Consider the following 24,610-nt stretch of genomic DNA (forward strand, 5'->3'; position numbering starts at 1 on the left):
ATGGCCGAGTGCTGTGATGTGCCGAGTGTGGGCACTCAGGGCACTCCAAGCCAGGACTGCTTTGCAAGCGGGGCACCCCCGAGAATTGTCTGTCCGGGGTGGGGGTCGGGTCCCTTTAAGCACAGCCCTCGGCTAGCCTGAGGCAGCAGCTCCACGCTCTAAGTCCTCATCTGATGCCCTGCCGGCACTGCTTCCGGCCATCCTTAACCCCGGTTCAGGGTCCACTCTGTGTGGACATGCTAGTTCAAATTAGCAAAACGTTAAATCGAACTAGTTTTTTAGTCTGGATGTGTTAGTTCCAATTAGCTTAGTTCGAATTAACTAAACTAAGTTAGTTCGAATTAGCGCTGTAGTGTAGACATACCCTCAGTGCATACATACCACTGCCAACCTTCCCCTCCCCCCTTCTTTCTTATCACCTATGGCAGTGTTGGAACTTCTAGATGTCTTGCCTAGGCAAGTGTCTAGTCCCTAACAAGTGATAGTTGCTTATCTCGCTTTCTCATAGCTGTTTTTCTTGAAACCTGCCAAAATCTTTTGGAAAACCCCTGCTTCAATTCAGTCTTTACACCGACTCATTCAATACAATTTATTGGGGTGCACCTGAACTCTGCCTCAGCCAGCGCCTTTCTGCCTCCCGACAGAGTCCTAAGGATCTACGAGCTAGTCTGCATAATGCCAAGTGTCACAGTGCACGACTGTTTACAACTCCTGGGACACATGGCATCCTACAACCCTGTGGTCACCAATGCTCATCTATTTATGAGGTGCCTCTAGGGATGGCTAAGATTGAATCTACACTCCCTGACCAAAACACTGTCAGCTCCCAACACAGTATAAAGTTCAATACTCTGGTGGACAAAGCTGTACAGTTTATGCAGAGGAATACTTTTTCAACCCCCAGAACCCACAGTGATGGATGCTTCCCTCACAGGCTGGGGTGAACACACATGAGAGACCTTACAACTCAGAGCCTATGGACTCTGGCATAGAGAAAGCTACACTTGAAAGTTCTTGAGCTCAGGGCCATCTGGCTCACATGCCAGCATTTTCTACCTCACATCACTGGAAGACACGTCAGGATATATACCAGCAATATGACCTGTATGTTTTATGTAAACAGACAAGGACACAATCCCTGCCTCTGTGCAGAAGCTATGCACTTTGGAACTTGTGCTTTACTCATGGCATCTCCATAAGTGCATGCCATCTCTCCAGCACTCCAAACACCATAGCCAATACCTAAGCAGAGCCCTTCCACAAGATCATGAGTGGCAGATTGACTGTTCAATTCTGGCAGAGATATTTGCACAGTGGGGATACCCTCACCATAGATCTATTTGCTACTAGAACAAACAAAAAGTGCCTTTATTGCTTCAGGGCAGGCTTGGGAAAGCACTCACTCAGATACACTCTTATCCTCAAGTGGGGCAATCACCTGTTCTATACATTTCCTCCTTCTCCCCTCCTCAATAGGATACCTCAATAAAATACAGAAGGACAAAGTGAGAGTTATCCTAATAGCATCTTGTTGGTCGCAGTAACTGTGATTTCCCCTTTTGAACAGAATTACTCTGCACCACCTGATCACACTCACGTGCAACCCGAGCATACTATTCCAACCAGGAACCGAAGCTCCCCGTCCACAATTTCTCATGCTTCACCTCAAGGTGTGGCACCTTGATCATTCATGGGCATAGAATTACAATATTCAGACCAGGTATGAGATGTACTCCTCCATAGGAGGGCCCCTGCAATGAGGAAGACATACAGTAACAAATGGTCTCGTTTTGTACATTTGACTGCTTCCCGTAATATATTGCTGGAGGATCCCCCCACCTTCAATTGCTGAATACTTACTTCATCTCAAGAAATCCCACCTTTCCATGTGCTCAGAGTACATCTCACAGCAATAACAATGTTCCACATCATGGTCAACGACACCACGATCTTCGCTCATCCCACAACCAATCGGTTCCTCAAAGGCCTACACGCTGTATATCCTGACATTGCTGCTTCACAGGCACCATGAGACATACATCTGGTATTAACCATGCTCACAAAACCTCCATTGGAACCTATGGCCACATGCTTCCTTCTCCACTTTACGCTCAAAACAACAGCATTCCTAGTTGCAATAACATCAGCACGTCGGCTGGGAGATATGGCCGCCCTAATGGCAGACCCACTGTTCACCATATTTTTTAAGGACAAAATCTCTCTACAGACATTTCTGAAGTTTTTATCCAAAGTACGCTCCGCCTTCCATCTTAATCAAACAATACACTTACCTGTATTTTTTCCCAAGCCTCATTCCAACCCCTTTGAGGCACAGATGCACCTACTTGACATCTGCAGGGTGCTCTCCTTGTACCTCCACAGAATAAGACTCTCTAGGTCATCTCCAAGACTCTTCATCTCCATTGTGGAACATAGCAAGGGGCATCAGATATCATCTCAAAGACTATCTCATTAGATCTCTGACTGCATCACAATGTGCTATGATTTGAATCATCACCACATACCTTAGTCCATGCACACTCCACAAGAGCAGTCACCACTTTGGTCGCTTACCTAAGGAAGGTTCCCATTGACTATATATGTGCTGCTGCTACACAGACATCAGAACAAATTTTCACTAAGCACTATGCACTTTCCACCAGCCCTCTTCACTCTACAAGAGTAGCAAATTCCGTACGTACTACGCACAGCTTACCTCCTGATCCAAAGTCCCTACCTCCATATGACAAATTGCTTTGCAGTCACCTGCTGAAGAGTACTCCTAGGGATGTCTCTCTCAAAGAAGAGGAGGTTACTCACCTCGACTGTAAATGATGTTATTTGAGATGAGCATCCTTGGGGGTGCTCCACTACCCTCCTGTCTTCCCCTCTACTTCGGACCTAGAAAAAAATCATTTCCACCAGACTGGATTCCGGTACAGAAGGAACCGAGGGGAGGGGGACCATGAATGTGCGCTAGTGCTGGACGGCGCCGTGTATCTTGCATGCCGCACATGCATGGCCCTCAATGCACTGCTAGGAGGAATTCACTGTGTGGTGCTGGGATGCACTGACACCTGCTGTGGAGCCCTCACAGGGATGCTCATCTTAAAGAACGTAGTTAAAGCCAAGGTGAATAGCCTCTTCTTAGTCCTCACAGAGAACATAGCAGCAGCTCTAGCAGGGAAGAGCCTGCTCAGTCAAGAGGCTACTATGCTTTTGGAGCTCTTCACTGCCAACTTAATAGCTATAGAAGCTTCTTAGCTACTGGAATCCAAAACAGTCTGGCAGATCACCTGAGTAGATTGTTTACAAGATACTAGGAGTGGTCTCTTTGTCCACTCTACGTCTGGCTAACTATATGTTCCATTCAGGGGGAAGGGTTTTCCCCAAATAAACTTATTTGCAACAAGGATCAGCAGTTCTGTTCCATACAAGGTCACAGCCTGGGATCCCTGTCAGATGCTTTCTTATGACTCTGATTAGGACAGCAGCTTTGTTGTTCCCAGCCGATTCTAGATTACTTACTGTAACAGAAATACTGAGGTTTGACTGTTAGGGTGCATCTAAACTACATGGCTCCATCGGCGGATCCATGTAGATTAGGCAGGATGGCAAAGGGACATGAAGCCGCGATTTAAATAATCGCCGCTTCATTTAAATAAAAATGGCCGCCACACTGTGCCGATCAGCTGATTGTCAGCACAGCGCAGCAGTCTAGACGAGGATCTGCCGACCCCAGAACCCTTCGTTGGCAGATCTTTCTAAGCCTCAACAGCTACTAATGAGGGGAAAAGTTTCCGATGGCTATGCTCTGGGAGAGTGAACTGGATATTTGCAGCACATCCAGAACAATAGATAATGAATAGATTTTTTTCCAACATCAACGATCTTTTTGAAGCACTTGACTGTTTGCCCCAAAAGTGGAAGAGGAGTAGTAACATATAGTTCAGCTTAACTGCCACGGAGGAGTTGCCACAATGCGAGTGTTGCTTACAATGTGAGTGCTGCATTGTAAGAACCTTTCTGTGTTTACAATAGAACATTTCATCTTTAGATCTCAAAATGCTTTAAAATGGAGAGCATGATCATTAGCCTCATTTTACAGATGGGAAAACAGAGGCACAGAGAGGGGAAATGACTTGTCCTTCATCCGCAGTAGACCTGAACCCAGTCCCATTCTAGTGCTGTACCTACTAAGCCATGCTGAAGAGAAGGTAAACTAGCATGAGGCAGCTGGTCTCTGTTCCTCTTCTGTGAGCTAAAATCTTTGGACGTGAAGGTTAATTAACTGAAAATTCATTTTGAAGTGGTATTTGTAATGACCTCCAGCTTCCATTAGCAAAGGCAGCCTGATGAGGTGACAGATATTTTAACATAGTCACAGGAAGGTCAGATTTCTTTCTTTCTTTTAATTCTTTCTAACCATTATTATTAGCAAAACAGAATATTGTCTGTTCTCATAAGGAACATTAGCAAAGAAAAATCAAAAGAAAATTCCACTGCTGGGGGAAATTCAGAATCCTTTTATCTGTAGATTGTAGATGTCACAAATCTTCTGAATTTATTTTTAGAGGTAATTACCAATACTTCTGTCTCCCTAGCTAACATTACTCTTTAGACCCTGCCATAACACAAAGGTAAGACATAGCATATCATAAAGATAGCAGTCTCTACCAGCTGATCTCCAACAAGAGTCTTTCATGCAACTCTGTGTCTGTGTTTCTAATCCCAGTGTGGTACTTCTCCCCTAGTATTTAATATAGCTAGTTTTTCACTCTTGCTGTGAAACGCCCTGGGAAAAATCTTAGTAGCAGTAAAGGTCTGATAGATAGTAAAATTGTCAATCATCATACATCACACACACAGACTCATTATGCAGTATTTGACAAATATTTCTGTTCTATACTGAGAAGAATCAAGATGATACATTAATATTTCTCAGTGAGAATGAAGTACTTTTTGTTCCATCCCAACTAGAGTGGATGTTAAACCACACTATTCTTTCTCTCACCCTCTTTCTTTATCCTCTTTTAGTAACCATCCCTTCCCAGTAGCTGCACTGCATCTGTTTTCTCGTATTTGGGAGGGCTTTTAGAAGTTTTTCAATCATATCCTCCTGGATTATGGTTTTTGTCAGATTTCACAAGGTAAGCAAAGTCAGACCTGATCTGTATTGTGATAGGAGAGCACCAAGGAAACTGAGAATGCTGTGGGAAGTGGTGATAGGCAAATGACATTTCTCTCTCCAGTATCTCCGAACAGAACTAGTGCACCCCTTAGTGCTAGGTTATGCTTTATGTGAAGCGATCTTTCAGATGAAACACAAAATAGAGCTCTTGATCACTTGGTACTTCATCCTCTGATTCTAAAGGGCCCAGTCCTGCTATTATTAAAGTCTGCAGCAAAATGCTTATTGACTTCCACGGTATGGTGATTTGGCCCTTTGGGTGTTAATTTAAAATTCCAGTGCCTTTATGTATATCCTGGCAAGCTGATTTCCGTGTATAGTTTATGGGATTGATTTTCTCTTTCTGACCTAAACGTGTCATCAGACACATGTGACATCAGAGGTGGACCACATTGCTGGTGGCAGGAGTGATTTCTGTATAAATGTTGTTCCTGTGGGCTTAAGTTCCATGGGGTATGTCTACACTAGCCCCCTAGTTAGAACTAGGGAGGCTAATGTAGGCATTCGAAGTTGCAAATGAAGCCCAGTATTTAAATATCCTGAGCTTCATTTGCATCGTGCTGGGCGCTGCCATTTTTAAATGTCCCTTAGTCCGAACTCCGTGCCTGTGGCTACACGCGGCACGGAGTAGGTAGTTCGAATTAGGATCTCTAATTCGAACTGCCGGTACACCTCGTTCCACCTCGTTCCATACCCATGGTGGTTTATAATTTATCAGTATGGACATTACTGAGGAATGTTTCAATGCTGGAGGTATTATTCTTTGGATAGTGTTATAAATCATAGTGGTGTTTGTTAGTGTTTGGTGACTGCTAGGGTGAAAATGAAGATTCCATGTATTAATGCATTCATCCTAAGCTGACACCAGGAGACCTTCTGTGCCACATTATTGAATTGATCTATGTCTGCACAGATTCTCTCCTCCTCCTTCCCACTCCAACCCACTTTCAGAATTAACCTTTATAGGATCCCAATCCCCCCTCCACTGAATTTATATTTTTGGGGCTAAACCCAGTTTCCTTTAATTTTATATTGATAGCCAATACTGTGGAGTTAAAAAAATCACTGTTTCTCCTTGTCAACCCAGGGAGTGTTGCAGCATCTTCCCATCTGACAAGTATTACGTATGTGGAATGTCCCTTCTATTTTCACCACATTTAGATACTGACTGAAGTGGCCGAATGGAAAACATGTTGAAAAATCAGCTGATGGTGCATTTCAACTTCTGTCATTTCTCTTCTCTTCTGTGAATGAAACCCAAATTATTTTATTTTTGAAAATGTTGGCTTTTTCCTTTCTCTATCTCCCCCCCAATAATTATTACCGTTTATTTTGCATAATTTCACTTCATCTTTATTCAATTAAAATGAATACAACCATCTGAAAATACTTGATCCATATTCTTATGATCCTGAAGTCAATGATGCTGGGACAATTTACACAAACTGAAGGTCTGATTTTGTGTGTGATCATGTGTGTGTGTATGTATGTATTATATGTATCATAAAATGTTTATAGCTATGTCATTCACATATATATTTGCAAATTTCTTTATTTTGGGCAATGTTTTAAACTGAATGATGATGACAGATATTTATAGCTCTTTCATGTTCACTAGAGCAAACTTTATTTTACTAAAAGTTGGAAGCCCTGGTATTATATAAAATGTACCAGCTACAACTGTCTTCAAGTTTAGAATTTGAATGTGATTTAACAATAGTTTATGAATTACCTAACTTTCAGAATCATCTCACATTAAGCAATATATGTGCTAAAGGAACTGTCATCCAAATGCCTCATCGTCATTTGCTTACCCGAATGAGATATAAATGCAGTTCTGTCACATTGTGATTATCTATTATACTATGCATCATTGCAACTTTTGAGTTGTATCTTATTATTCTAACTACTGCATTTTGTCCTTTTTAATATAAGATTACCTTTGCCTCCTGGAGCCTTCTCGGGTCTCTGGAAAAATCAAGAAATGTTCGAGGAGTTATATTTCCAAAAATTTCCAGTAAGAATTACAAAAGGAAATATATAAATTACCAGAGACACAGTGGCATTGATTGACATGAGTTAGTACTTAAGATTCTGTCATTGCTTCTTTTGATGAGACCTTTGATGTGTATTTATGATTAAAACATTTAAAATTAAACCTTTCATTGTGCCGAATATTGGAATGTAGTCACTCTCTTTTAAATAAAATTTTAAAAAATATAGTTTGTCTTCTGTATGAGGTAATATATACAGGAGGGAAGCATGAGTAGTGAAGGGAATCGGTATTTAATTCAATAAATTATGGTTCCCTCATCAGATCTGCACATGGAAGAGAATGTGTATATAAGCTGATCTCCTTTCCACGCAAAAATTGTGTGTGTGTTTTCTATGAATGCTCAAGAAGAAAGAATTTTGGGCTATGAGTGGAAATAACTGAGGGAACAGATTTATATGTGGGCAAGCTGTCATTTTGTGCTCTAGAAAGGAGTTGCTATTGTGCATCTGAGTCAAGATAGAAACAGGAATTTAATGAGAATTTGAATTTAATTTTCCCATCCTTTTGTGACAGCCTCCCACTTCCTCAGGACTCAGGAGATCCTCATTTTCCAGGGTTTTGAGTAAGTAGTGAATAGGCTGGAAAAAGTGTGAGTGGGCTTAAGGGTAGGGATGTGAGGGTATGTCTACACTACAAAGTTAATTCGAACTAACAGACGTTAGTTCGAATTAACTTTGATAGGCGCTACACTAGCGCTCCGCTAGTTCGAACTTAATTCGAACTAGCGGAACGCTTAGTTCGAACCTCATTCTACAAGGACTAAACCTAGTTCGAACTTACTAGTTCGAATTAAGGGCTGTGTAGCCCCTTAATTCGAACTAGTGGGAGGCTAGCCCTCCCCAGCTTTCCCTGGTGGCCACTCTGGCCAACACCAGGGAAACTCGTCTGCCCCCCTCCCGGCCCCGGCCCCCTTAAAGGGGCACGGGCTGGCTACGGTGCCCGTGCCAGGTGCAAGCCTGCCAGCACCCAGCTAGCAGACCCTGCACCTGGCATGGCTTGAGCCAGCCACCCGATTCCCCCCAGCCCTCCCCCTCTTCTCGGGACCAGGCTGGCGGCTCCCGGGAGCTTGCCCGGGACCGTAAGAGGTGGGCACCCGCCTGGTCTAGTGCAGATATCGTGGACCTCGTCCACGACCTCCGCACTAGGCACAGGAAAGCGGCCATCTAGGGCAGGGGAGCTGCCAGCCTGGCCACCCAGGAGCAGGTGTGCATGAAAATCAAGGTGGTCCACTGAGACCCCTGACCCTGAGCCCTGAGCTTAGAATGGCCGTACTGGGTCAGACCAAAGGTCCATTTAGCCCAGTAGCCTGTCTGTCAACAGCGGCAAACCCTAGGGACCCTGGAGGGGATGGACCAAAGACAGTGACCAAGCCATTTGTCTCATGCCATCCCTCTCCAGCCTTCCACAAACTTTGGGCAGGGACACCACTCCTACCCCCTGGCTAATAGCACTCCATGGACCCAACCTCCATGACTTGATCTCACGTACCTTTAAACTCTGTTCTAGTTGTAGCCTTCACAGCCTCCTGCAGCAAGGAGTTCCACAGGTTGACTCTTTGCTTTGTGAATAACAACTTTCTGTTACTAGTTTGAAGCCTGCCACCCATTCCTTTCCTTTGGTGTCCTCTAGTCCTTCTATTATGGGAACTAATGAAGAACTTTTCTTGATGCACCCTCTCCACCCCACTCATGCTTTTATAGACCTCTATCCTATCCCCCCTCAGTCTCCTCTTTTCTAAACTGAAAAGTCCCAGTCTCTTTAGCCTCTCTTCATATGGGACCTATTCCAAACCTCTGATCAGTTTAGTTGCCCTCTCCACCCTCTCTCTTCCCCTCTCCCACCTCCTTTTCCCAGTCTCCCCGAGTTTTGTTCAATAAAGAGAGATTCTATTTTTGACCAAACGTTTTCTTTATTTTGTATATCAGGAAGGGGGGCTAGGGAAGGGTAAGTGGAAGGAGGTGAGGGAGGAATGGGGTACGAGCCCCCGATGGGGAGGACTGGGCTGGCTCTGCGGGCTTCTGGGGGTGGAAGCTCTCCTGCAGCCCCCCAATTACGCCCTCTCCCCAGATGGCAGCCTGCGGCAAGTGCAGCCGGTCTGATGGCCGAGTGCTGTGATGTGCCCAGTGTGGGCACTCAGGGCACTCCAAGCCGGGACTGCTTTGTAAGCGGGGCACCCCTGAGAACTGTCTGTCCGGGGTGGGGGTCGGGTCCCTTTAAGCACAGCCCTTGGCTAGCCTGAGGCAGCAGCTCCACGCTCTAAGTCCTCATCTGATGCCCTGCCGGCACTGCTTCCGGCCATCCTGAACCCCGGTTCAGGGTCCACTTAATGTGGACATGCTAGTTCGAATTAGCAAAACGCTAATTCGAACTAGTTTTTTAGTCTGGATGCATTAGTTCAAATTAGCTTAGTTCGAATTAACTAATTCGAACTAAGTTAGTTCGAATTAGCGCTGTAGTGTAGACATACCCTGAATGACTATTCGGCTATCCAATAAGCAAATCGGATAGTCGATATACTAGTCGACTAGTAACTCCCCCCACACACACTTTCTGCCTCTATAAGAAAGAGGCAGTTGGGGAGGGGAGGAAAGAAGAAGGGGATGCTTCAAAGTGGCAGCATCACATGGAGCCTGGGGCCAGACTCTGGGCTCCACATGGGGCTGCTGCTTTGAAATGCTGTGTGCAGTCCAGGACCAGCTGGGAGTCCCTGGCTACCCTGCATGTGGCATTTCAAAGTGGCAGTGCTGCATGGAGCCTGGGTTCAGCGGGGGACTGTTTGCAAATTGCATCGACTATTCAATTAGCCAATTCATTGAAATTTCACATTCCTACTTGAGGGGCAGTTAGGGAGGGGATCCCAAGCCGTATTATAAAATAAGAATACAGTGTTTCAGAATAAAATCAATATAATGGAAAAATAATTGGAAAAGAAGCAACTGCAGCACTTATAAAGGCTTTCAGTTTTAAAATTCACGAGAAGATAAATATCTCAAGAAGTTTTAATGCATACACTTTTGGTGGGAGATAACTGTATTAAACAGGCCTGCACCTTTTTCCATTTTGAGTGAGTCATCCATTTTGTTTGTAGAACATTGCTGAGATGATGACCCTAATCCTCCCATTTATTTCTTGTCATTTTATTTCAGGGATACTATGATACCATGGATGCTGGGTACATGGATGAAAATGGCTACTTGTATGTCCTATCTCGAGTTGATGATGTGATCAATGTTGCAGGTCATAGAATTTCAGCAGGTGCAATTGAGGAGGTGAGCACAAACTTAACAACCATGAAAATGGGTACCAAGAAAGTTGGTATCACAGGGCATGCCTGCACATTGAGTGGGAGCCCATGGCGGTGAGTCTCAGAGCCCAAGTTGACAAACTCAGGCATGTGGTATTTAAATATCTGTGTAAATTCAGTGACTCATTGGTGGGCTTCAGAGGCCAAAGTCTGTCCCAAGTCACAACATTTATTTTTAGCACTGGAGCACGTGAGCCCAAATCTGTTGAGCTGGGCTCTAAGACTTGCTGCCACTGACTATGTAGATGTGTCCTCAGAGACTGAAAACCTCAGCAAAAATATATGCATATTTTCAGTTGTGAAGTTGTTAGTTTCTATTTCATTGTTTTTTTTTAAAATACCACACATTTCTAATTTCTCTATATTAAAAAAAATTTCCTGCAGGATGATAGAGTGACATCATCACATCATATGCATCCTCATGTTGCCTCCTCCTCTGTCCCCAGCCCCTTGCAGTGGCCAGATTCAGTGCTGTCCCCTCCAGGCATGGACTGCTGCAGCTCGGGCTCCCTCTTCATGCCCCGGGGGACTGCGCCGCTGGGGAGGAGCTGACGAGGTTGGGCCCCCTCCATCATCAGAACATGACCTCTCCCTCCCCCGGGCCATGCTGAATCCTCTCTCCCCTAGCCAGACACCTACCCCCAACTTGCTCCTGTTCCTCCCCCTCTCCTCTTCCCTGCTCTTGCACCCTCCCCTCAGTCAGCACCTACCCCCAGCCTGCTCCTGCACCCTCCCCTGCTCTTGCACCCTCCCCTGTGGCCAAACACCTACCCCCCGGGGGGGGGGGTGTTGGTGAGAGTAGTAAGCAGGGAATGCAGCCCCCTAGTATTAACAGTATTGGAATCTGTTTTAAAAGCAGTTTTACGGCAGATTTCCAAGAGCACCTAGTGTTGGCTTAAACTCCTCTTCCATTGGAAATCATTAGGGCTGTGTCCAGACTCAGGGGTCTAGACTGCAGCTGCGTTCTTTCGAAATTAAATCGAAAGAATGCGGTTTTTCTTTCGACGGTGGTAAACCTAATTCCACGAGGAAGAATGCCTTCTTTCAAAAGTGCTCTTTCGAAAGAAGGCGTTCTTGAAAGCAAACAGGCTTTTTAGAAAGAGAGCATCCAGACTCACTGGGTGCTTTCTTTCGAAAAAGCGGCTTGCTTTTTCGAAATTCCGCGTGCAGTCTAGACGCTCTCTTTCAAAAGAGGCTCTTTCGAAAGAGGCTTGCAGTCTAGACATAGCCTAGGAGTTTTATCATTGGCCCTAGTCACAGTAGAGTTAAGCCAACACTGAACTCTCTAAAAATTCCACCCTCATATCTTGTCTCACTAATGTAATATACATGTAACTCCAAAAGTTAAAACTAATCATTTTAAAAGTACCATTTGAGACTCATTTCCAGATCCACTGACTTGTCCAGATCTACTGTAATTGGCAGAAGATTGTGGATTTCCCTGAAGAACTTGAATGTTGAGGAAGCCATGCAGGGAGTACAAGAAAATCCTGCTTACTTGATATAAGGAATGTTGTACATTCTCTAGACTCTGATTTTAACAGCTGAATGAAAGGAGAACTAATTGTACAATATTTTGCTTTACAAAATATTTGTTTGGAGTATGTAAATTGGCCTGCATATTTTATTTAACATTTTGGTTTTAAAGAGTAGGAAATCTGGAAAAATGCCAGAGGACAGATTTTTGGACTATGGCTGCATAAACCTTGGGGTTGCACTAAAGCAGTGCATAAACCCAGTGGATCCACCTTTTTGAGTATTTGCATTATATAAGGGAGGATCTCTGTGTGGAATAAAATGATATTAGCAGCTCCGCTCCGTCACTTCATCCTCTGGGAGCATTAGGAAGGCATCCCTACTTCCTGGTACTTCCAAGATTCTAGACTGTCCTTTTGGGGCTATAAATAACCTGGCTTAAATTAGAGCTACTCTTAATATAACAGTGCTAAGCTAGTTAGTATAGATTGGTTCAGAATTGGGAGAACATAAATGTCAATTAAAGTCACTTTCCCCTCCCAACTCACAATCCTGTAAAGAGCACGCCACTGGGTATGACCCGGAGGGTGGGTCTAGACTACAGGGCTTTTTCGAAAAAAGTGGCCTTTTTTCGAAAAAACTTCCCCTGCATCTAGACTGCTGCCGCGTTCTTTCGAAAGTAAATCAAAAGAACACGGCAGTTTTTTGACCATGGAAAACCTCATTTTACGAGGAGTAATGACTGTTTTCAAAAGTGCTCTTTCGAAAAAAGGCGCTATGTACTGCAAACTGCATTTTCGAAAGAGAGCATCCAGACTGCCTTTTTTGAAAGTACTGATTGTAGTTTACATGCTCTTTTTTGAAAGAGGCTTGCAGTCGATACATAGCCTTAGTGATTGGGCTGTCTAGATGGGGAGATCTAGATGGGGAGAATCTAATCACCTGCCTCAGTTGCTTTGCATAAGGCAACTTATGTTACCATATAAGACTTATGCCTCAGGCCCTGGTTTAGGAATCATGCCTAAACCAGGAGATGGTGTGGGATATGCAACAGCATAGCACTGCACGGATTATGGTAATGTAGGCAGCTTCCCAATGTTAAGTTATTCAAGGGACTACATTGGCCCCAATAGCAATCCAGGATTGGCAGGGCCCAAAAATGGCTTGAAGTGACAAAACACAAAATCTCACCGCTGGTCTTTTACTTCTTTATCACTAAACAAATTAATTATTCAGGCGTTGTTCCTTGTTTTTCAAACTGGATCTGAAGCTGATGAAATGGCTGGTGTTGTGAATTACCCAATGTTTAGTACTGTACTACTTTATTTCTGTGTGCCTTGTGCGCTTTCTTCTTTTCCTTAATTCCAGTCCTTTGTTTTTCCTCAGTCTTCTCCCCTACTGTTTTTTAATTTTGTTCCCTGAAAATAATATATACTTAATCACAAGAAAAGTCTTAGTTTTTCAAATCACCTTTTAAACAAAGCTAAGAGAGACTGTAAACTTTACAGAGCAAACTGCTATTTGAATGAGAAAACATTAACAACACCACAATTAACTCTTCAGTAAGATAAGTAAATACAGAATTAGGAGCTCTGTGAATCTTTCTTTAATTAAATGACAGTCATCTTGTTGAGCATGTGTATTTATATCCATTTCCATTATATGTAATTTAGCAAATTTTTGCTCAGCTTTTTTACTATAAATCTCAATTCCATCATGTTCCAATAAGAGTTGTTTATTTCACCACGGCTATCTAAAAGTATTATCAAGGTCTTGTGAAGCTATAGGAGTTGCCATTTATCCTCTCTCTCAATTAATAGTTACAATGTATTTGTGTTAATTTCAGCTTCCATCTTGTGCTCAGTGTGTGTCTCTCTCTCTTTCAGCTGGAATTGTTTGCCTTTTCTCTGAAGCAAGGATTAATGCAAAAGGGATTTAGCATGACTAGTCCCTTTCATGACTGGCTGCTGGCTGCTACTGCTGCTGCAGAAAACAGGAATGCATCCTGTTTCAGTAATTACCTTTCTCAAAATGCTGTGTCTTATTTTAATTTTTTTCTTGTTTCTTAATTTTATAGCTTTTCAGTTTTCTATACTTCTATTTTGCATGCTAATAAAAGTTTTATTTTATTTTATTTTATTTTATTTTTTTTTATTTTATTTTATTTTATTTTATTTTATTTTTTAAAACATTTCCACTAATTGTAAAGCTCTTACCTGGTCTTATGAATGTGGAACCCTTCACTCTTTTTCAAAATTATCTCTACAGTTTTTGAACTTCATGGGAGGTAACTTGTCCAAGGGCAGGTGTGAGGCTTGAAAGACTGCACTGGGAGCAATTGTTTTAGAAGGACTTAGTGCATAGGCAAAAAAATAGGGTGCTGAGGACTTAAGGAAGGGTAACTATTCACTTTGAACCTAACATTAGGTACTGGGACCATAATGTCAAGTTGAGTTACAACTGATTTTATATGGTTTTCCTGTGTTGTATCAGTGTGTCATGTTTCCCTGAGGTACACTGAATTTTGCATGATTATTTCTCTGCTTTAAATTTATTTTTATATCTCACTCCTAAGGAGTTAATTGATTGTGTATGTTCACTTTTCTATGTGGTTGTCTTCAGTTACAAGCTATGTTCCATTCTTTACCATTTACTTGTATTTTCCTTGACATATGCAAAAAGCACTATAGTCAATTAACACTGTAATTGAGTAGACAAAGGAATCTTCAGGGGGTGCTATTAAATGAGGAAATTCTTGAACTTGCAAAAGGAAATATAGACTACTCCAGCATTTCAGCAACCTGAAAGAGAACTGAACAACTGTATCAAGATCATCTTAGAGGGTTCAAGTATTTTTATTCACCTCTTCCACCATCTCTCTGTTTTCTTCCCTGGACCTGAAGAAGAGCAGTGTGTTACTCAAAAGCTTGTACCCTTTCACAACAAAAGTTGGTCCAATAAAAGATTATATATCACCTACCTTGTCACCATCATCTCTAGTAGTCATTGAAGCTAATGAAGACCACCCAATGAGAAAGAGCCACAGAAACTGGAACTTTTCATAAGGATTGTTCAGTGGCATCTCTTCAAGTCAGGGTTGAAAACTATGATGCTAGCCAAATACAATAGGACAAAATTGCAGATTTTTTTAAAGGTACTTCCATCTTTGAATTTGAATTTAAATTTAAATTGATTTATTGCAGAAACCACTCTGAAAGCAGATTTAGACACTGCCTGTATAGGGGCTAGATCAGTGTCATGAGAAGGAACTCATCTTTATGTGCATCATAACTGCCTAAAGAAGTTAAAAATGCAGTGAAAGATTTTCCCATTCAGGAAAAGGATCTATTCAACCTGAAACAGAGGAACCATTACACTCAGATCACACCTCACATTTTAAGAGAAAGCAATATAAGTCATGATTCTCTCCAAAGCAGAGATCTCAACCAATCTATTTTGTTTTATCCTTATTATCAGAAGCAGCAAGATCAGTTTAAAAAGACACAGAGATTCCAAAAGCGAAGACTGTCCTCTTTATTCTATACTCAACCATCTCATTCTCAGAAGCAATAATTTTGGGTCTTCCGTGGAGATTATGGTGCTCGATTTTTGCTCCTTTCGGTGCCTGCCTTTCCCCTGCCCTTCCCACTCCCAAGAGTGCTTAGATTTCAATAACATTGCTCTTTTGGGTCTTATGGGTCTTCCAGAAAGCATACACCCTCCAGTTCCATACCTCTACATATATATTCCTCATACTTTTTCAGGTACCAATTTCATGTATCTTATGTTCTTATGTCTCATGCATCAAGAAAAACTGTCACCACTGGAGTCAGTGAAAATGTTGCCGATTCCTTTAGATTAGGGAAAAGTATTTTATTCCAAATACTTACTTATACCAAAAAAGTATACTAGACCAGTTGTTCCACAGTAAATGTCAGGCTCCTCAACACTATCATCACCAGTACAAAATTCTGCATGATGACTCTGACATCCATTGTACCTTCTCTATATCACAATGACTGATTTAGTCCACTCAGTTTTCAAGATACATGTTTTCATGTTGCAGTACATATTGTCCCTTGCACAAAGACATAGCTTTGTTTCTAAATACTAGGTGATCATTATTTATTCCAGATTCTTCCATTGAGACACTCAGCTGCAACTCAAGTGTTTACAAATGCCTACTGATAGTACTTGCCCATCTTCAGCATTGAGGGATTTATAGGGATTTGACTTACATCTTGACAGTTAATTAATCAGGGAAGATTAGCTCAACAGATCTCTCACTCAGTGAGATCGAATCTCTATCTATTCTCAAATTTTGGGGTGCGTCTAGACAGCACCCTTATCTCGGAATAAGCTACACAATTTGTGCTATGTAAATTATGTAGCTTATTTCAAAATACCTTATTTTGAAATGTAATTTCGAAATAACGTGCTATATAGAGCCATACCTTAACCCTCGTAGAACAAAGGTTACAGGGATGCCAGAGTAGCATGCCAGTTATTTCAAAATCTATTTTGAAATAACAGGTGCGCATAAAAGATGTGGAATAGCTATTTCGGGATACCTTCAGTATCCCGAAATAGTTCAGCTGTCTAGACATACCCTTAGTTTTAAAGATCAGGCTCAGTCCAGTCCATTCATAGGCACACATACCTGTGTCAGGAGAAGTTCCAAAATTTATCTCACATAATTATTTTCAAGCTTGTTCTTATTCCCAATAATCCATAAGAAATTGTTTGGGTATGCTAGGCCAAATGTTCTCAAGCACTGATATTGTACTGTTTTCCAGACTGAGGGTGGGATCTTTAGAGCCCTGGATCAGATCAGTTTACCATTCAAACATCCACGAAATGAACAGATAGGTAACAACTCCTTAGAAGGGCTTTCTGCCCTTTCTTTGGTGGCTGGAACTGAGCAAGGACTCTTGGGAATGTCTTTCACTCCAATATTTCCCATTCTGGTGTTAGTCATCAATGCATCCACAAAGGACTGGGGAGCTCTATTGGATAGAGGCCAGCTCCATGGGCTATGGATTCCTGTGAATTTTTCAGACCACATAAAAGTTAAAGAATAGAGCAACTGGCTTACCCTGCAGATAATTCCATCCCCAGTAAATAACCAAACAGTATGTAACTTATGAAAACGTAACTGATAAAGTTACAACAACAAAATATTGCACGGTACTGTGTGGTTGTGAAAATGGCTTAAGGTTATTTAAAAACCATAACTCACTATATCTTTTCTGCACTCTCCTGTTCATATTATTGCAAATAACTTTATTCCATAAATAAAATGTATCTTAATGCTGGGCTAAATAGGACAAAATGTGCATATATAATCCTGCTGCCTTAAAGTATAGAATGATTTGGCATGCTATGTACATGTGTGCTGCAAAAATAGTGTCACTTGAATATAGAAACTAGGAAGCAAAGGGATGTTCAGTAGGTTTGTGTGGAGGTTTCACATGCTTTATGACATCTGTCTTGCAACTGAAGGCTTGTATTATTGGATTTAGACTACTGTGCATCACTAATGTGAGATTGAATTTTTGTTTCTTCAATAGGTTATTTCTTTAGGGAAGTGTTTGCTCATGCAAATGGGTTACCTTATGGCCTAGTTGCTTAAATACTTCATAACATTCACCATGTTAACTCATGGTGAATTTTGGGTTCATGTTTTGTACTATTTTATCAGCCAATAAGGAAAGCATTAATGGATATTATGACTGCTATAATTCCTACAGGGAGGATGTATTTAAGGTTTAGCCACTAACACCAATGGATTCAAAGTGTTTCCTAGGAGTGAAATCAAAGACGCCTGTGCTATTGTTTTTATAATCATTTTGGACACCCAAATCTCCAGTTATATATGAAGCGTGAAGCAGGGTGCCTCAGCGACTGTAGTCACAATATCTACCCCAGCTGCTCTGCCCCAGGCGTCCCCAAGTCAGCTTCTGCTGAAACTGACCAGCGCTGACTACAGGAAGCCCCAGGCAGAGTTGCTCTGCCCCGGGCTTCCTGGAATCAGCTGCTGATCAGTTTCAGCAGCAGCTGACTTGGGGACGCCTGGGGTTGTTAAGTTGATTCTGTATGTTAGTCAGAACTGGCGGCCAGTTTCAGCAGTGTCTGAATCTGGACGCCAGTTCCGACTTACATACAGATTCAACTTAAGAACAAACCTACAGTCCCTATCTTGTACGTAACCCGGGGAATGCCTGTATTTGAATAGTTGATGCATTTTTGCATCGACTATTCAATTAGTTAACAGGGCAGTACTGCCCCTTTGAAACGCTGCCCCCTTCGAAATACTGACATGGCATTTCAAAGCAGCAGTGCCACACAGAGCCTGGGACACCGGGCTCTGTGCGGTGCTGCTACTTTGAATTATCCCCCATCTTTCCCCCTCTTGCTGCTTTTATCTGATGGAGGCAGCAAGGTGGGAGGAAGCAACTAGTTGACTATCTGATAAGCATTTGCTTATCGGATAGTTGGCTAGACCTTAACATACCTACTTTGTACTCACTTGCAAATTCTTACTGCACGCCATATTGTTGCTCCGTGCAGGCTTTTGAGGCAAGAGTTTTGCCTTCATACGTGTTTGTACCATACCTAGTACATTTGCCAACAGTCTTCAGCCCATCTAAAGGTCCCTAAAGATGGTAGACTATTTTTTTTCTGACTGATCCACCAATGAGATGTCTTCTCCTTAATTTCAGTCTCCTTTTTTCTTCTTTAAGAGGTCAACAGTGAAAAATGGAGATTACACAGGCTATGGTTAAGAAAGTTCTCTAAGTAGGAGATGTGACTAGAAGGGAAGGAGACACATTTTGTATAAGTTAATTAGCTAATTCAACCTGGCAGACAAATGTGAAGCAGTAATAATTTGTGGGTTTATTGCTGCTGGTTTGGACTAGCAGAAAGTAACATTTCAGATAAATGACTTGCTAACGTACTGCTCAGTTTGTGTTTCATTATAGAATTGTTTTAACTCTCTAGTTGTGGTTTAAGAGGTGCTTAGTTCCAAGTCCCTGCTTTCCATATAGTTGGAAAGATTACAGATAGGTCACATGTCTGAACTGTGATAGAGCAGACATTCAAGTAATATACCAGTGATTACTTGTTCTTTCCTTCCTGCGTACTTGTGTGAAACATTGATCATAATATTATATTAACATGATGTTTTCTGGCAAAGATATTGTGGAATGAGTTAAAATGTGACATTGTCATTTTAACATTGATGTAAGGATTCTTTGGTATTACCTCTTCAACTCTATATTGTGTTAAATAGGGATTGTTTTTATTTCCATCCAAATACTAGATTGTTTATGCTACTTATATCTTAATTACAGTACAATATATACTCGGCTGTTTGAATTTGTTTTGTTTTTCTCCCTCAGGCTATTCTTTCCCATGGAGCTGTGGTTGATTGTGCAGTTGTTGGCCAAGAGGATGCCTTAAAAGGTCTTGTCCCATTAGCACTATGTATATTAAGAAATGGTGAGCGCTCACTACTTGTTCATAGACTCGTGTCTTCTGCCACTAAAATTTGTATAATGCCGTAAAGTAGTTACAGCATCTGAAATTCCTCACCAGGTATTAAAATAGAGGAGGAGAAAGTTTTGGAAGAAATTGTTAAGCGTGTTCGAGAAAGCATTGGCCCAGTGGCAGCTTTTCGAAAGGCAGTGTTTGTGAAACAGATTCCAAAGACACGTTCTGGCAAAATACCACGTTCTGCTCTTTCTGCTCTTGTCAATGGCAAACCATATCAGGTAAGCTATACATGTTCTTTATTATAACAAAGGATGCTAGCACCTCTTCAGAAGATACTTTATCTTTTTGATTCTTTAAAATATTTTGCTTTGTTCAGTATCTAACATTGTGATGCAATTTTATTTTTCTGCGATATATTTTGTCTTCAAAAGGTTTACAAATGCTTTTTTTCTTGATTATTTTAGAAAAATAAGTATTAGAGGATTTATTGAAACAGTTTCTCCTTTAGTATGTATGATATCTGGTAATTCTCTATCATATTTATATATGTTTTTCCTCAGATAACTCCAACCATTGAAGATCCTGGCATGTTTAAACACATAGAAGAAGTTCTGAAGAAAAAAAAATAATGACTTTTATGCATCATTTAGTGTCTTATTATTAAAAGCCTCATAATGTCTGGACTATATGAAGAAATACTATATTTGGCAAAAAAAAAAAAAAAGTAACAGTCTGAAGTAACCTGGTGCAAATTTTATGTTGCAGCTTCCTCTATCATATCATCCTGGACAACGAAATATTTTGGCTTTGTCTACACTGGCAGCTTCTTGTGCAAGAACTGTTTTGCGGAAGAGTTCTTGTGCAAAAAATCTTCCACAAGAGCACATCTATACTGGCATGTGCTTTTGTGCAAGAGATGTGCATTTCCACAGGAGCATCTATGGCAGTGTGGACACTCTTTTGCGCAAGAAAGCTCTGATGGCCATTTTAACCATAGGGGCTTCTTGCGTAAGAAATTCATGTTTCCTGTCTACACTGCCCTCTTGTGGAAGAGCTCTTGCACAAGAGGGCTTATTCCTTGGGGGGCGGGAGGGGAGAGGAATAACTCTTCCGGAAGAAGCCCTGTTTTACAGCGCTATACTGTAAATTTACTTGCGCAAGAACGCTTGTGCAGTGTAGACAGCAGGCAAGTTTTTACGCAAGAACACCTGTTCTTGCGCAAGAAGTTGCCAGTGTAGACATAGCCTTTTCAGTTTGGTAGTGTTTGTAATTTGTAATATACTGGAGGTTTAATCAGGTAAGAAGTAGGTACTTACAGTAGAGAGTTTTGACAGAGCCCTGTGAGGAGGGTTCAGTGATATGCAGAGTTCAAGACCAGAAGGGACCATTCAACCATATAGAGTGATTACCTATGTAACACAGGTTCTTAGTTGCACCCAGTAATGCCTGCATTGAACACAGTAACTTTTTTGAATGAAGCATAACTTGCTGCATATCTAGCCAGTCTTGATTACATGATTTGGAGAATCCATCTCTTCTCTTGATAGTTTGTTCCAGTGATTAATCAACCTCATTGTTAAAAATACGTGCCCCTCATTTCTAGTCTCATTTATCTAGCTTCAGCATTGAGTTATTGGTTCCGTATATGGCTTTTTTATGTAGATAAGAGGCCTTTAGTACCCAGTACTTTCTCCCTGTGAAGGTCTGTGTAATCAAGTCACTTTGCAACCTTTTTATGGTAAAATAAACAGATTGAGCTCTTTAAGTCTCACTATATGACATTTTCTCCAGCCCTTAAATCAATTTTGTGTCATTTTAATGTGCGCTTCCCTAATTTTCAGCATCTTTTTAAAATGTGAAAACCAGAATTGTATGAATTATATCAATGTCAATTACACTAATTCTGCATAAAGAAATAAAATCATCTGCCTGCTCCCATTTATATAGCCATAGATACAAAGATTGCATTAGCACTTTTAGCCACAGCATCTAGCACACTGGGAGCTCATGATGAATTGCTCTACTATGACCTCTAAAACCTTTCCAGGATACAGACTTCCATTCTATAGGCATGACCTACCTTCCTTGTTCTTAGAGTATAACTATGCATTTGACTATATTCAGATACACTTTATTTGCAGGGGTCCCAGTTACCAAATGATCCAGATTACTCTGCAAGACTGCCCAGGCACATTGTATTCCTAATGATTTTAATATTTCCTTTCTGCTCATTGATGAAAAGGTTGAATTGCTTTGCCTCTATTATTGCTCGCAGTGGATTCCCGGTAGAAATAGCCCCATTTGATAATAATTCCCCATTGACAATTACTTTTTGAGAAATGTCAGTTAGCCAGTTCTCAGTCAATTTAATTTATGCTTTGTTGATATCATATACTTCTAATTGTTTTAATCAGAATATCATGTGATTTAATCAAAATCACTATAAATGTCTGTATTACATTTATGCTGTTACTTTTGTCAACCAAGCTTGTAAGCTTTCCAAACATTAAATCAGGTTTATTTGACAAGACCTATTTTCATAAAACTGCACTGTCTGGCATTAATTATAGTGTTAGTCTTCAATTCTTTATCTATTGAATCCTATTTCAGCTTTTCTTTTAGTTTGCTCAGTACCGATTTCTGGCTAACAGGCCTATATTTACTCTAGGGATGTTAAGTAACTGTTAATAAGCGAATTGAACAGTCAATGGAATGTCCATCGACTATGCAAATGGTTGATAAGAGGGCTAGCTCCACAGACCACTGTGGCTCTGCTTTTTAAATGTCATAAAAGCTGCCATTTCCCCCTAGCAGAGGCTCCTGCTCCCCCCGCTTTGCTGCCTCTTGTACAGAGGCAGCAAGGGGGAAGTGAGTAGTCGAGTTGTGGCTTAACTATCTGCTAAGTCTAGGCTTATCAGATAGTCTAATATTTGACTTGTTGCTTACATCCCTAATTTACTCATGTCATCTCACTTGTCCTTTTTGCATATTGGCACATGATTATCATTTCTTCATGCTTCTGGAAAGTTCAAGAAAAGTTATCCAGGTTTATTGAATTTAAAATGTTTCTCACTAGACATATGTTACTTAACATCCACTTTTGTTGCTATGAACTGGACAATAAAAGTGCACAATCTTGCTTAAATTCAAATATATAACACAACTATTCATTGAACACCTCTGCCTTTTCTACATCATTAACAGTTTTACCCATCTTCACCTAGTAATGAGCCTAGACTGTAGCTAGGATTTCTTTCATTTCTAGTCTACTTTAAAAACTCCTTTATATTGACCTTAGCCCTAGTGGCCATAGATTTCCCTCTCATGTCTTTAGCTTCTTATCCATTTTCCACACTTCAAATATTTGTATCAATTGCTCTTTATTTCTCCCTTTTTCCATTTGTTGTATGTTGATATTTTTTATTCCTAATTGCGGTCTTCACTTTTCCACTGAGCCAGTAGGCATTTGCCTGATGATTTGTCTGTACTTTTCAGTTATGTCATAAATAGAGGGTAAAGGAGGAAGAAAAGACAAAGACTAAATTAGGACTGTATATCTTTAAAAAATATATTTATAGCTCATGAAAAAGTTATGGGCTTGATGCAGAAATTACTGGATGAGGTTCTATAATTTATGTTGCACAGGAAGTGATGGTAGATACTCATAACAATCCCATCCATCCTTAAAATCTCTGAAAATCTGATTATGGCTGGCTATCAATTTATCTTTAATGTTAAATCATATTAAAAAACAAATAAGATACAGAAGCTTGACTTAATGATGGATCATCTGCTTACCTTTGGAATTTTCTGGCCTGCTACAGGGTGTGTCACTCTTAAGATAATGAAAGGGATAACCAGATTCTCTGTATGTGTGTGTTCCACTGCTGAGCTAATCACGTGTTTTAGGTTTGTAGTGAGACATGTGAACAGCAGCAGCTACTAAATAGCAAGATGACTGCTGGCTAACTGATGACAAACAAGAGAGCCCTTTCTTGCAAGGTGCTGAATATTCCAGAGAGCTGTTGGAGAATCATTATGCCACTATGTAGTCACTGCATAATACAGCTGCTAAGCACGTACAGGATGGTGCCTGTGTGTTTTAGTGTGTTTGTTTCATGTGTTAGCTTTTAATGCATAATGAAATTAATAGTCTGTTACTTATAAATAAATATACACAAAATTCATACAGCAGATTTTAAAAATCTTCTTCAAAACAAGGAAGACAGCAGTATGATGAAAGACTCATTTCCTGAAGCCATGCTAAGGGAGAATCCTTTAGTGAAGCTGGTTGGTTCACAAATGTCCAGTTATTTTCCAGATCTGGCCATAGCTAAGGATATACAGTAAATTTCCGATAATCTGGAACCTATGGGACCTAGGTGATGCCAGATTATCAGATATGCCGGAGTATCAGGAGGTACTATAAGCTGGTTATGTATATACTGTGTATAAAGTGTTCTTAACCCTTTTTATTGTACATACTGTATACAGTATACTGTAATGTTTTAGTGGTTAGGAGTCCTGTGGCACCTTATAGACTAACTGAAGTGTTGGCGCATAAGCTTTCGTGGGCAAAGACCCACTTCATCAGGTGCCACAGGACTCCTCGCCGCTTTTGCAGATTCAGACTAACACGGCTACCCCTCTGATACTTGTAATGTTTTAGTTTTTTTAACCCTTTTTTACCATTTTCGCTCAGTTCAGCTGCTGCTGCTGTTACCTTGTGATTCATTTTTTGCCGACGCTCACTCACTAGGCTCTTGCCATTTTGATGCCGGACTATCAGGAGTGCTGGACTATTGGATGCCGGACTATTGGAGTTTTACTGTATTTTGTTTTAAAGAATATCTATAGGGACTAATAAACCTACAACTTATTTTTTTGTTTTGGGTAGTATCACCTCAAAAAAAGAAAACAGTCAGAGGGATAGCCATCAGCAAATGAGTAAAGCTAGGGAGCTGTAGAACTGCTGACACAATACAGGAACCAGAATAAAAAGCAGGCTGACCATAATGGTGGGGAGCCTGCCATACATGAAAAGATGACTCCCATTGCAATGCTTTCTTGAGCCATTCCCCCCCCC

The 24,610-nt window shown here is 41.1% G+C and overlaps 1 protein-coding gene across 4 annotated transcripts in view; it reads left to right on the forward strand.

Moving 5' to 3' along the window:
- Positions 1-24,369, forward strand: part of ACSS3 (acyl-CoA synthetase short chain family member 3) — a 126,654-nt gene extending 102,285 nt beyond the window's left edge. For all 4 annotated transcript variants that reach the window (XM_006118478.4, XM_025182327.2, XM_025182328.2 and 1 more), the window contains 5 exons: positions 7,127-7,208; positions 10,394-10,516; positions 19,431-19,530; positions 19,627-19,802; positions 20,085-24,369. In XM_006118478.4, the coding sequence (XP_006118540.2) occupies positions 7,127-7,208; positions 10,394-10,516; positions 19,431-19,530; positions 19,627-19,802; positions 20,085-20,153 (550 nt within the window). In that variant the 3' untranslated portion in view covers positions 20,154-24,369. The remainder of the gene's footprint in view (positions 1-7,126; positions 7,209-10,393; positions 10,517-19,430; positions 19,531-19,626; positions 19,803-20,084) is intronic.
- Positions 24,370-24,610: the final 241 nt, after the last annotated feature.

The sequence above is a fragment of the Pelodiscus sinensis genome, chromosome 1 (assembly GCF_049634645.1).
Source record: "Pelodiscus sinensis isolate JC-2024 chromosome 1, ASM4963464v1, whole genome shotgun sequence".
Classification (NCBI taxonomy): Eukaryota; Metazoa; Chordata; order Testudines; family Trionychidae; genus Pelodiscus; species Pelodiscus sinensis.